At 36.2% G+C, this 14,134-nt stretch overlaps 2 protein-coding genes across 2 annotated transcripts; one reads left to right on the top strand and one right to left on the bottom strand.

Moving 5' to 3' along the window:
- The first annotated feature begins 1,545 nt into the window (after window positions 1-1,545).
- Window positions 1,546-6,755, top strand: prph2a (peripherin 2a (retinal degeneration, slow)). Its single transcript, XM_051123993.1, has 3 exons — window positions 1,546-2,530; window positions 3,244-3,490; window positions 5,356-6,755. Exons 1-3 carry the CDS (start codon window positions 1,950-1,952, stop codon window positions 5,563-5,565), a joined length of 1,038 nt encoding a protein of 345 aa, XP_050979950.1. The 5' UTR covers window positions 1,546-1,949; the 3' UTR covers window positions 5,566-6,755.
- Window positions 6,756-9,069: 2,314 nt separating this feature from the next.
- Window positions 9,070-14,092, bottom strand: LOC127174570 (serine/threonine-protein kinase pim-3). Its single transcript, XM_051125068.1, has 8 exons — window positions 13,993-14,092; window positions 11,200-11,659; window positions 10,969-11,063; window positions 10,703-10,750; window positions 10,155-10,533; window positions 9,535-9,711; window positions 9,336-9,424; window positions 9,070-9,111 (listed from the first exon to the last, which is right to left on the bottom strand). The coding sequence occupies exons 2-8, from the start codon at window positions 11,648-11,650 to the stop codon at window positions 9,091-9,093; spliced, it is 1,260 nt and encodes a 419-aa protein (XP_050981025.1). The 5' UTR covers window positions 11,651-11,659; window positions 13,993-14,092; the 3' UTR covers window positions 9,070-9,090.
- Window positions 14,093-14,134: the final 42 nt, after the last annotated feature.

The following is a 14,134-nucleotide window of genomic DNA, read 5'->3' as shown; positions in this document are numbered from 1 at the left end:
AGGGTGAGTAGATATTAACAGAATTTCCATTTTTGGGTCATAGATTGACATTAACATGAAGAAAACATGTTTAAGTTGTTTTCTATCTTTCAACATAAAAGCATTACAGAAAAATGCCATACAGATAGCATTAGTCAGTCTAAAAGTCAAAAGTTTTAGAACAGTAATATTAATGTTTTTTTTTTAAGTCTCTTCTGTTCACCAAGCCTGCATTTTTTTATCCAAAGTACAGCAAAAATAACAGTACAATTTTGAAATATTTTTACTGTTTAAAATAACTGTTTTCTATTTGAATATATTTTAAAATATAATTTATTCCTGTGATTTCAAAGTTTAATTTTTACTCCAGTCACAAGAACCTTCAGAAATTACTCTAATATTCTGATTTGCTGCTCAAAAAACATTTATTATTATTATTATGTTGAATTATTATTATTATTTTTTCAGGTTTCTTTAATGAATAAGAAAGTTCGGAAGAACACCATTTATCTGAAGGTTAATGCTGATATTTGGATCTTTCTATTCATCAATGAATCCTGAAAAATGTACTGTTTTAAATACTGATAATAATAAAAAAATTATTGGACAGCAAATCAGCATATTAGAATGATTTCTGAAGGATCATGTGACACTGAAGACTGGAGTAATGATGCTAAAAATATAGCTTTGAAATTATGGGAATAAATTACAATTTAAAATATTTTACAATATTACTGCTTTTGCTGTGTTTTGGATCAAATAAATACATGCTTGGTGAGCAGAATTTTTTATTTAAAAAACATTAAAAATCGTACTTTTCAAAAACTTGTGACTGATCTTAATTTTGGGTCTTCTTTTGCCTATTAAACGCAATACAATGCATACAGATGGGGGTTTTCATTTAATATTTAAAAAATGATAACAGTTCATATTTAAATATAATTGCAAGACGTGGTCTGTCATATTCAGGTACTGTATTATAATGCATAATGCAACCTTTTTCTGTTGTCTTAAGTACAATCATTATCTGAATATGAAGTTCTGTAGGCTTTTTTTTTTTGGCTAATTAAAAATTTTCAACAAATTTTTGACTATGATTTACCAATATGGTTTAATTTGACTAAATTATGAATTAACATGCATACATTGGTTGACAATACTTCTAGACTTATTAGAATTTATTAATCATAGTTAATGTTAATTTCAACCTCTAATAAATGTATAAAATCAGGTCATATCCGTTATATTAGTTCATGCACTGTGAACCTACATGAATACTTGTGTTTTATTAACTAATATTAACAAAGATTAATAAACACTGTAAAATTCCTCATTGTTAATTCATGCTAGCTAAAGCATTAACTAAATTTAAAGTGTTAGGATTTTTGACTATCATCAGCCACTTGGTGTGTTGGTCATGAACTCAAAGACCCTGGAGGTGGAAGTGTGGTCTTAACTCTTTGGTTTTTGGTCTCTGTAGTTATACCAGTCATACCATGTGACCAATCAAGCCAATGACAAGCCACGGCAGCAGCTTACAGATAGGCTCATCTACTGGCCAGGGATTTCTGTAAATGGGATGAGGGTGATTAGCTGGGTTTAGGATGACGTACAGTAACTTTGTGTTTAATCATTTGGATCCTTGGCTTTTCTCCTCCCTTTGCAGATAGAGGGACACCACAATTTGCGTCTGTACCTGAGGACACTGCTGTTTTAATTATTGACATGAATTTTTTTTTTTAAGATCATGAAAATAATGTGTTAACATTGGCGTTTACCTTTGGAGGAACCTGAGTTGGACTTAGTCTATTATGGGTGTGAAGATCATCATGAAAGTAGCTAACACGTTCTCGCTTTTCTGGAATGGATTACACATTGCACCTTGAACGTACTTTCAGCGTTCAACCACTGTAAGCTACATCCACCAGACTTTTTTGGCTTTTATTTCGGACTTTAACTAGTTGTTCAACATGGCTCTTATGAAGGTAAAGTTTGACCTGAAGAAACGGGTGAAGCTGGCCCAGATGCTATGGCTCATGTACTGGTTTTCCATTATGGCAGGCGTGCTGGTCTTCAGCATGGGCCTTTTCTTTAAAATCGAACTGCGCAAGAGAAGCGAACTTATGGACAACAATGAAAGTCATTTTGTACCCAACATTCTCATCGGAGTGGGGCTTTTAGCATGTTGTCTCAATGCCTGTGGGGGTAAAATCTGCTACGACTCGCTTGACTCCACCAAGTTTGTGAAATGGAAGACCATTTTAAAGCCCTTTCTCATTTGTTGTTTGTTCTTCAACGTCCTCCTCATCGTCACAGCGGCTATGTGTTTTGCCATGCGCATTCCTCTTGAGTTCACACTTGCTGAGGGCCTAAAAAATGGAATGAAGTACTACAAGGACACTGATACACCCGGACGCTGCTACATGAAGAGAACACTGGATCTCATGCAGATGGAGTTCCGCTGCTGTGGCAACAACAACTACAAAGATTGGTTTGAGATCCAGTGGGTGAGCAACCGTTACTTGGACTTCAGCTCTAAAGAAGTGAAAGAGTAAGTGTCTTTTTGATTTGTAATAGTTGGATGATATCACAAAAATAGTTTATTGTGGAAGTTTTTATAATGATTTTTTTACAAAGTCATTTAGCGAACTGGGTGATTCCCAGGGGTCAATTTGCAGTGTAAGTGGTATCAGGCATGTTAGCCAGTTTAGATTTAGTCGCTAATCTTCTTGGATCACATTTTCTTGCCCTCAGAGCTTACTGTCCCTTTCAATCAGTTGAATACCAGGTAGATTGGCTTGGAATAGACATTGAAGTTACCAGCCGAATACTTGTGGCCTAATATCAAAATATCAAATTTTTAATGGTTTTTAATGTGTACCACCTAACATATAAAGTCAAAAGTTTTCTAAAGTGACTCAAATCAGCTATTAATTTTTTATTAATTTATTTATACAAACTGTATTTAATTGATAATAAATAACAATGAAGTTATGATTTAGAATATTTTGGAAGTCGCTTGTTTTTTTTGAGCATTCACAGTTTTTAAACTAAAAAAGAATGTTGCCATTTTTTACAAAAATAATGAGAAATCCACGTATAATCAAAGCCAATTTAAACATTCACACTGCTTTTGATAATCCTCTAAATATCATTTTAGATTTACTCTACATTTGAGTCCTTCTGTCATATGCATTCTGAAATCTAACACGAGTTTACGGAAGTGATCAACTAAAGTGTATTTGCGAAACTTTTTGTCTTTAGCCGAATCAGCAGCAACGTGGATGGAAAATACCTAATGGATGGAGTTCCCTTTAGTTGCTGCAACCCTAGCTCTCCACGGCCCTGCATCCAACAGCAAATTACCAACAACTCGGCTCACTACAGCTACGACCACTACACCGAAGAGCTAAACATCTGGAAACGTGGCTGCCGAGACGCTCTTGTGTCCTACTATGGCGGAATGATGAACACCATTGGGATACTTGTGCTGATGGTCACCCTGTTGCAAGTAAGATATTCAGCTTTGGAATATCGCAATGCGCTGATCCAGGATCAGACTTTAATCACTTACATTGCATTCCTCTAATCTTAATGGATTGTACTATAAAGGTCAGAGATCAGTACTTAAGGTACGTTTTGTACAGTTCAGATACGTAATCCAGTAAACTGATCAAATCCTACCATTACAAGGTGTTTTGTTGTCTGTCCTTAGAATTGTAACTACAAAATTTTTGGCTAGTGATTTGAGGGGTGATGTAAACCCTGTCTATCAGACAGTCCCAAAAGGGTGCTAAAGTGAAGGCTGGTTAGGGACGTAATAGCTAATCTTTGTGGTGACGTCATACCGTGTTCAGTGACAGAAGCTTTGTTCCCTCAATCAATCATCTAACGTGGCACTATCATGGAAAACATCTAACTTACTTAGATGTTATTATTGGATGTATAACAATGTTTGACTACCTTTGATTGGTCTTCTGTGATAAATGCAACTACATGACTCAGGAATCAACAGCTGTTACCTATAACTATAGGATTGTTACCTTAAGGAACTTAAGAGAAAAAAATAAAGTAGTTAATTTGAATTCTAATTTTTTATAGGTCACCTATTAAACATATTTTGAGGTGTTTGCATATGAGTATTAATAAAAATCATTTAAAACACTGATTTGAACAAAATCTGCCAGGTTTAAGACATGCGGTAGCAACAACAAGACCTTGAACTAGGTGTGGTGGAGATTAGGAGTGTGAGATGGTGAAGATTCACAGGGATCAAAGGTTCTAAATCTGTGGGATGGAGCTAAATCTTGCTTTCTTGGAAAGGGTGATTTAAATTCACCAGTTGGAGATGTATAACATTTTATACTGTTGATATACACTACCAGTCAAAAGTTTTTGAACTGTGAGATTTTTAATGTTTTTTAAAGAAGTGTCTTCTGCTCACCAAGCATGCATTTATTTGATCCAAAGTACAGCAAAAACAGTAAAATTTTGTTTTTACTATTTAAAATAACTGCTTTCTATTTGAATATTTTTAATGTCATTTATTCCTGTGATTTCAAAGCTGATTTTTTAGCATTTCTCCAGTCACATGATTATTCAGAAATCATTTTAATATTTTGATTTGCTGCTCAAAAAACATTTAGTATTATTATTATTATGTTGAAAAGTATACTTTTTTCAGGTTTCTTTGATGAATAGAAAGTTCAGAGGAACAGCATTTATCTAAAAAAGAAATCTTTTGTAGCATCTTAAATGTCTTTATCATCACTTTTGATCAATTTAAAGTATCCTTGCTAAATAAAAGTATCAATTTCTATAATTTCTTTCCCAAAAAATGACACCAAGTTTTTTGATGGAATAATGTTACAAAAGTTTTGGGTCTTTCTATTCATCAAAGAATCCTGAAAAAAAAATACTCAAATGTTTTAAATATTGAAAATAATAATAATAAAAAATGTATTATGGAACAGCAAATCAGCATATTAGAATGATTTCTGAAGGATCATGTGACACTGAAGACTGGAGTGATGATGCTGAAAATTTAGCTTTGATCACAGAAATAAATTATGTAAATGTTTTCAAATAGAAAGCAGTTATTTTAAAAAAAGTAGAACTATTTTATAATATTATTGCTTTTGCTGTGTTTTGGATCAAATAAATGCAGGTTTTGTGAGAAGAGAATTCTTTAAAAAACATTAAAAATCTTACTGTTCAAAAAATTTGACTAGTAGTGTACACATATATGAAAGTAAACTAACAAAGCACATTATAGGAATGATAATGAGAATGTGTATTTATGTATTTACCCCTCACATTTAGATACACCCCATACGAAAATGCTATCTAACTCATATCTTTCATGTTTTCCTTTAGATTGCTGTAATGATTGGACTTCAGTATGTTAACACATCTCTGTCCACACTGGTCAACCCAGACGACCCTGAGAGCGAGAGCGAGGGCTGGATCCTGGAGAAAACCGTCAAAGAGACCTTCACTGACATCATGGCTAAGATGAAGGCCATGGGAAAAGGCAATCAAGTGGACGAAGGGGCAAACGAAGAAGGTGTTGCCACTGACAGCTGAGCAAGCCCCGCCCACCTAACTTTGGCCACACCTACCTGAGGTAGAGAGCTGTGGGACACAGCCTAAAACTGTAATTATATCACTCAAACTACACACAGTGTAGACAAAGCCAATTAAGTGAAGAACCGGTGAAGTAAAATGTAAATACAAACATTTGTCCGTCAGTTACATTCCTTTAATTAAATTAGTAGGCCCCATATTAGAAAAAAACAACAACCTCATATTAACATTCAAATGTTTGGCTTATAAAGAGTGGAAAATGTAATTTACCCAAATGTAATTTTGCCAGCTTCGCTTTTCCCTTTGACTTTGTACTTTGCTACACAAACAACAATTTTATAGTCTTGTTTTAATTCATATTTGAGTTGATATTCAACCTAAGAATGGCTAGTCAGCGATTTGGAATAGTGTGAAAGATATAAATATGGAAACTAGCCTCAGTACAGTGAGTACTTCTATTTATTAGGAATAAACAATGCTATTTGTCATGTGACAGGTATGACAAATAAAAAGAAAACATGAGAAGCTAGACAGGTATGAAATGTGGAGTGAGAGTGCACAAACTTTTGACAAATGGAGAGACAACAAGTTAAATGTTTTAATTTATTTTAAAGTAATGTTTTATTAAAAAATAAAATAAAAGTTATATTTTTGAGGTACCAGGGTTGTGATTAGGGAAAGGGTAAAAAAAATTATAATATATTTTTGTGACCCGTCCGATGATAAGTATACTGCTATGGTATACTGCTAAAAGGAAAGGCTGATTTTACAGGTTTAGGAGACAATGTTTGAGGCTCCAAATATGTGCTATGGTACAGAGGGATAACCAGGTCCAGGGTGAGGGGATGCTTGAGAAGGCCCCTGGAGTTGAGGAGACAGCTTAAGACTGGCAGCTAAACCCTGACCTGTGACTTCTGCATCCCACTGCTGGGAGCTCCTGTGCTTTTATATCCGCACAACTACTCCATGAAACGTCCCAGGCCAGAGACTGAAACTCTATGCTCAAACCTGTAATTTTTTGTAATTATTTTATTTTAATTCTAATTGTGTGTCTATGTAAATAGTGTAGAATTATTTCAAAATATATTTTTCTTTTTGTAAAAATACAGTTTACATGAAAATACAATTACTTGTAAGGAAAGTTGACTTTACTAGAATGGTGTCTGGTGCATAGTGTTTGTTATTGTGAATAAAACTTGTTTAATTGTAAAAACAGATTTCTATTGTCAAGTCATTTGCTGAGATCAAAGAGCAGTGCATTCTGGGAGCTCTGTGGGAGGTTTGCCTTATCCAATAAGATCAGGAGAGAATTATGTGATTATTGCTTTCACATGGTGTTTGTGGTGCATGGCACATGGCAGTGATCTATATAGTGAGTTTCACCATATGGACAGTTTTTGGTTTGTATTTAAAAAGTGATGTACAATACCTCACAGTGATCAATAACATGGTATGTTAAAATCTAGGAGGTCTTTTCATAAATAAGCCACAAGCTGGTTTTACTGTTGAAAATTGACACTAAATATTCTAATGTTATGCTTTTAGGAACAAAACAGCATACAAGGCTGTAAAAAATACTATAGAAAATGGGAAGGCCGTAAAGAGGGCGACTTTCTTTGGGTATTTTGGTTTGCCGACAAGTACATAAACACAGATGATCTGATAAAGACAGTAAGCTGCTTTTGAGTTTGCTCAGCTTAACTTCTTGGCAGGTGACCTGGACTACTGCTGCATATCCGGTGAAGAGTATCAAGCAGTGTAGGATACACAATGTCTTTGAGCAGGTACAGTATGTCAAACCAAGCACTTCTCCGTTTCACCATATTTTCCCTTTAGGTCACAGGATTTTTTTTTTGGATGAGGGAACCCATGCAAGTGCTGATGCATAATTAGCTTTAAATAACAAAGATAGTGATCTTATCCACCGTATTCTAACGTGTTAGTAAGCCTATGGGCGAGACTTCCGGTTCATTAGCTGGGGAAATAACGAGAAGAATAAAAACACGCAGTAAACCCTGGTGAAAAAACCAGCATATGCTGGTAGATATGTTTTAATGCTGGGATGCTGGTTAGGTAGGTTTTGATGCTGGTTTAAGCTGGTCCTTTGCTGGTTTATGCTGGTCCTTAGCTGGTTTATGCTGGTCCTTTGTTGGTTCATGCTGGTCCTTGACCAGCAATATGACCAGCAAAAACCAGCAAAGGACCAGCTTAAACCAGCATCAAAACATACCTACCAGTATATGCTGTTTTTTTCACCAGGGAACTGTTTGCACTACAAACCAGTATGTTCATAACTAAGATTACAACACATTAAAATAACATGGTAAGACATATCAATTTGTAGTATCAAGCAGAAAAACTATTGTATTTATCTCCACCTCAATAATAACTCATTTGACATTGCGTTTTGCACTTTCATATAATGACACCAGTAGCACGGAGATCTCACACTTAACTTTTAAAGAGTATAAACTTAAAGGATTTGTACATTGACCTGGTTTTAAATCCTGTTTCTTTAACTTGAACAGTAGGGTTCAGTGACAGATCTAGGTCAACCAGCATAAACACTTCATTAAACCTGAACTTTCAATTTAAGTCTCAGATAAACACCGCCACCTGTTGGTGTGTTCTTTAATATTTAAGTGCGTTCATGATTATTATCAAGGTATTGATGTAGGTCTCTCTCAAGTTTTATTTGTTTCTCAGACCGAATTAAGTCTCTGCAAACACTACAAAACCCGTTTCACTGTGTTGTGATGGATTGTCTGTTCTTTCTCTGGGGATTTGAGCTCCTCTCTCTGTTCCTCTCAGCTGGAAAATTGCCTCATCTCTCGATCCATCTTTTGCCAACATCTTCAGGCAAAGCTGAGCTCCTCCAAGAATCATACAGACTCCCACTCTCACTCTCAGTGGCCGTTATACCAGCAATGTTCAACCACTTAAACTACTCTGTATGGTTTGCATACTGCATCTGCTTCAGAGTAGGCCTAACAGAGTACTCATCACAAAAGAAGATTTTGTTTTGCCATTAGTGGTAAGTGATTTATGCCAGTGACTTTTTAATCAGTTCACCAAAAAGATTTATTAATGACCATTTCTTCATATTGCATATTTACCATAGTAGGTGGCGACAAATATTTTAAAGCCTACTAAGCAATATGGTGAAATATTATTACAGTTTGAACAACTGTTATTATGTAAATATATTATAAAATGTAATTTATTCCTGTGACAAAATGCAGAATTTCAGCAGCTGTTACTCTAGCCTTTAGTGTCACATGACCCTGTGAAGATCCTATGGAGAGATGCATGAGGTAGGTAATGAATATAAGCGCTTACTGTACAGGAGATGGTGCTGTGGTTGCTTACGCTGACTCTTAAAAATGACTGACCGTTTACACTTTTTTATAATTTATTGAACAGGAGTGTACATTTAAAATAAGATACAATGCAGTCAATACATAAACATACATAAATAAATTAAAAAAAATAAATCTTCATAAAAGCTGCTGATGATGTTATCCCTCATTTCTTCTTGTCTGCAGTCTGAAACCAAAAAATAATAATCAGGTTTACTGTTTAAATACATTACACAAACTACATATAAAACAAAAGCAGCAACATTTTAAGTAAGTGGGGAAAAAATGGAAATTTAAGAACATAAGTTAAAATATATCAGTGCTGAAGTTTTTCATCTACTATATGACACTTGTAGTATGTATTAAAAGATAGTGTAACAAAGCTAGAAATCTTCAATATGTAATTAATACCTTAAACCAGTTGTGGAGACAAAGTTTGCCTAGTTCAATCCGCTGCTGTGGGTCGATCTGGAGACAACAGCGAATAATATCACAGCATTCTGTGTAGAAAGAAGAAAGAGACGTCTAATTATTACCTCAAATTCACATTTAACCTCTATTTTGTATTATTTAGATTTACTATTGTCTTTTGCTGAAATGAAGATTTCACCTTTTGACAGGCCTTCTTTGGCCCAGGTGTTGCTGTTGATCTTTTTCAGGTCTTGTATCTTTGGATAATCTCCACACAGCAATGCAAACAAGAGAATCCTGAGTGACCACACTGTTGCTGGTTCCCTATGGTACTTGCCGGTCATCAGATACTCGGGAGGGCAGTACTCTCTTGTGCCTAGAGAATTTTTTTTTCATTAACACATTCCATTTTAACTAGAACTATTTGATGCCATTTGATTCACAACAATTTGGATCCCAATTGCATGATGCTAGAGACCCCCTTTACAGCTGAAAAAAGTGGAAGTGACGACATATTATCAACTATGGTGACCCATAGTCAAAATTGGTCCTCTGCATTTAACCCATTACAAGTGCGCACACACACACACACACACCAGCACCCAGGGAGCAATTGGGGGTTCAGTGCCTTGCTCAAGGGCACTTCAGTCATGGTATTGAAGGTGGAAAGAGCACTGTTTATTCATAATCTTCAATTCCTGCTGGTGCAGGAATCAAACCAGCAACCTTCAGGTTACAAGCCCAACTCTCTAACCATTAGGCCATGACTGCCCCATCATTGCTTTGAGAGCTTTGAGAGCTTTGAGAGATCATACAGACCAGCATAGGTCGTGTAAGCCTCATTGGTAAGGAAGTCACCACACCCAAAGTCAATTAATTTGACTTTGAGTGTGTCCGGGTTAATGAGAAGGTTTTCCATCTTTATGTCCCTGTGCAATACTCCACGTCGGCAGCATGTTTGAGCTGCAAATATTGCCTGGTGCATTATAACCTGGGCCACGTCCTCTTCCATGGTCACTGTTTGCCACAGAACAAACCAGTTCAATTCCTCAAAGGGAATGGGATGCTCCAGGACCAAAACGTAGTGGTCAGGCTCCACACGCCAGTCCAGAGGCTGGACAATTTCGGGAACGCTGGGGTCTTGGCTTGCAAGAATTAACAGAGTGACCTCCAGTGGAAAAGGTCTGGAATAACCGTCCTAGAAGAAAGATAGTTGTTATGATGGATATACAAGTCCTGGACAAACCATTGACAGTGGCAGATGATCTACTAAAAATCATTTGTAGTCTGTTAGTGTTAATATGAGATGTTTGAAATTGAAAACTGAGTGACTGGGAAGAAAAACAGAAAGAGCAGAGCCTACTTACAATGATGAAGAATTTTTTGTTCCTGTTGGAGACGAATTTGAGTGCCACCTGATCAACAAAACAAAAAAAAAAAAAAATGGATTTAGATTTACAAATCATTTGTGAGAAGAGTCATTAACAGTCATTAACCATTAACAGATTTAAATGCATGCATGCAGAGCATGTCTAAATAATTCTGACAGGTCAAGTCTTCTAAATAGTTAATATGATACACCAAGAGTGCTTGCAAAGGATATTGATATATTGAAAGTAATGAAAATTAATACCTGAAGGCCGTCGTCCAAACGAGTCGCCGCATAGACAGTTCCAAAGCCACCTTTACCCAGCTGACTTCCGATTTCATAGCAGCAAAAATTGATGTCTGTTAAAAAATAAATTTCTATGTTAGTCATCAACTATATTAACTATATTAAAGTCATTTTAAAGCATAGACAACTGAACTGCTGATTAAGTGTGAGTGTGTTTGGATTATGTTAGGGTTATGGTAGCAAACTGACCAATAACTTTGGTCTTATCCTGCAGCTTCCTTGACTGAGGTGCCACATCTTGGGGGACGTCAACACTACAGTCTGACATGTCACAGCTTGAAGATGGAGAGATGTCATCACTATGGCTGGACGTGGTACAGACTGTATCTTCGAGGACATCATCACTACAGTAGGACATGTCACAGCTTGAAGATGCAGGGATGTCATCATTATAGCCGGATGTGCCACAAATTGTAGCTTCGAAGATGTCGTCACAACAGTAGGACATGTCAGAACATAAAGATGGAGAGACGTCATCACTGCAGCAGGACATGGGACACAAAAAGGCCAAAGGAATGCCATCATTACAGTCAGACGTGGCACAGACTGTAGTTTGGAGGACATCATCACTAGAGTCGGCCTTGTCACAGACCGTAGCTTGAGTCAGACGTGGCACAGACTGTAGCTTGAGGGATGTCATCGCTAGAGTCTGACAAAATAGAAAAACTCTTTCAGAGGCAGTTCATATCTTGAATTTTGGCAGCATTTCAGACTTTGCAGGACAAAAAGTTACCAGGCTAGCTTGCATGTTGTTAAGAGTAATGGATGCTAATATAGGCTTGCTGTTTTGAGATGTCTTAATGGTACTACTACTTTTAAGACTACTTTCCTGGCTGTATGTCTTTCTGCTCATGTTAATACAATGGCTAAGCCTAGCTGACAGTTAACAAGGCAGAGAACTCACATGGTGCTTTCTGTGTCTTTAGCCCTATTACAGTCTCATCAGTAATGTGTCTGACTCTGAGAGACGTCTGATGGCTGAAGACAGCCTACGCATTTAACTAAATGGGCTCATGACCTCTGTCTGTTCGAATGATGCAAGGATCCGTGTGAGTGAGGGTAAGTGTGTGCGCATACATCTTCTGTATAACTTTTCATAGAGTATTCTTTGTATGGACAGACTAATACAAAGTTTGCACTAACGTCATGATTTAGTCAGTTACCCGGATACGTGGTCATATTGGCGATACGCGGATGTAAACAACAGCATGGATTGTTAATGTACTACTGAATATGTTGTTCTGCTAATTTATGCTGAACCATAAATTAAATGGTTCTAAACCATGGAAAAAATGCATGGAAGCTGCTAAATAATATAGAGAAGGACTTACTAAGCAGGAAAGGGTACAATATTTGGTAGTAAAGATATGTACGAGCAGTATTAATTAGCCTAATATTTCACCTACCTGACTGGAAATGATAAGCACAAACGAGAATGTTGTCAAGATTCTTGCTCTGGAAATCCTGGTTCAGTTTTTTTCAACCACAAATGTCTTTTCTGCCTCAGGCAGTTTTTTTGACTCTTCTCCTTCACTTGTCATAACTTTTGGCAGTCTATAGTACTCCAAATGTTTTTCCCAGTTCAACCGATTAGTACAGCCCAAAGCATGACAATAACTGACCATTTTCATCAGCAGTTTTGTTCGGTTCAGTGGCATTGTTTATGTTCAGTGCTGCCAACATGACGCTGTGAAAACACTCTATAATAAGCTAGCATTGTCCGAACAGAGTAGACATTTCATGATAGGTGTCAAATCATTGTAGCAGCTTTATTTTATATTCTGGTTAAAGCACTGCAACTGTCTCACAAGATTGAAATATTCAGTAAATCATGGTGGACTTGGCCTTCACAATCAGGGAAGTGGAGGATTAAAATTGAGTAAACTACTTAAATTTCTTATATTTCATTTTGGATACATTCAGGCAAGAGTCATTTAGCCAAATGGTTGAAGGGTGTCCTCAGTATTTCTCATAAATGTCAAGTCGTGATATTTTTTGGTCTTTCATGTGGTAATGCAAAAATTGGCTCTCAGAAATAGAAACCCTGAGAAATATTCAGTGTATATACACACACACACAGTCAGACACAATTTATTTGTTTCACAAGTAAAAGCATATAAACAATATAAACAGGAATATTACCAAGATAAAGCAAGCATTGACTGGTCATGTGATCACAAGATGTTTCTGTTTCTCTAATGATGTGACTGGCTTGATGTGCAATAAATGTGACACTGGACCACAAATCCTGTCATAAGTAGCATGGGTATATTTGTAGCAATAGCCAACAAGATTAGAATTATTTTTTTTTTTTTTTTTATGCCAAAAATCATTAGGATATTGAGTAAAGATCATGTTCCAAGATATTTTGTAAATTTCCTATCGTAAATATACCAAAACTTAATTTTTGATTAGTCATATGCATTGCTAAGAACTTCATCTGGACAACTTTAAAGGCGATTTTCACAATATTTAGATTTTATTGCACCCTCAGATTCCAGATTTCAAACTGTTGTCTTTGACCAAATATTGTCGTATCCTAACCATACATCAATGGTTTGTTATTTATTCAGCTTTCCGATAATGTATAAATCTCAGTTTCAAAATTCATGACTAGCTTTGTGGTCCAGGGTCACAAATTTGTTTTTATTAGGCTTTTATATGACTACAGTATTCATATTCATGTAGTGTGAGAGTACATGATTTCAACATATTAATATAATTTGTAGATCTTTTTTAAAGCAGCGTACCTTTAAGTGTCCATGGAGAAATGCATGAGACATTAACATAATCTTCCTCATGGGGGCAGCATTTACTGGCGTGACACACTGACAGAGATAATTCTGTCAGAATACAGACCATGTGATCTTTGTGTGTAACCCCAGTAATTTCTCAACAAAAATATCTATCACATACAATCCGATTTGAACAATATTCCCATAGATAAAAAGCAGAATAATCTCTTGATGATCAAATACTTACACAGTCATGACCCCAGACGTTTCTCTCACCCCTCTGCGCTCTGTGCTTGGCCTGAGTCCAGGGTTGCTCTCATTCTACGTGACCCGGAGATAAATGCCTGCAACGAGACCGCGAATGACAAAAACACGCTGGGGACCAGGAA

The sequence above is a fragment of the Labeo rohita genome, chromosome 12, assembly GCF_022985175.1.
Source record: "Labeo rohita strain BAU-BD-2019 chromosome 12, IGBB_LRoh.1.0, whole genome shotgun sequence".
Classification (NCBI taxonomy): domain Eukaryota; kingdom Metazoa; phylum Chordata; class Actinopteri; order Cypriniformes; family Cyprinidae; genus Labeo; species Labeo rohita.
The sequence above is the reverse complement of the archived record's forward strand: the minus strand, read 5'-3'. Positions and strand labels throughout refer to the sequence as shown.

Bases quoted from the DNA above. Each gene is read 5' to 3' on its own strand.
- LOC127174570 (XM_051125068.1), bottom strand. From the start codon at position 11,650: ATGACATCCCTCAAGCTACAGTCTGTGCCACGTCTGACTCAAGCTACG. The intron at 11,064-11,199 runs GTCAGTTTGCTA...ATTTTTTAACAG, and splicing joins GGATAAGACCAAAGTTATTG to ACATCAATTTTTGCTGCTAT. The intron at 10,534-10,702 runs GTAAGTAGGCTC...TCTTTCTTCTAG, and splicing joins ACAAAAAATTCTTCATCATT to GACGGTTATTCCAGACCTTT.
- prph2a (XM_051123993.1), top strand. From the start codon at position 1,950: ATGGCTCTTATGAAGGTAAAGTTTGACCTGAAGAAACGGGTGAAGCTG. The intron at 2,531-3,243 runs GTAAGTGTCTTT...TTTTGTCTTTAG, and splicing joins AGCTCTAAAGAAGTGAAAGA to CCGAATCAGCAGCAACGTGG. The intron at 3,491-5,355 runs GTAAGATATTCA...GTTTTCCTTTAG, and splicing joins TGATGGTCACCCTGTTGCAA to ATTGCTGTAATGATTGGACT.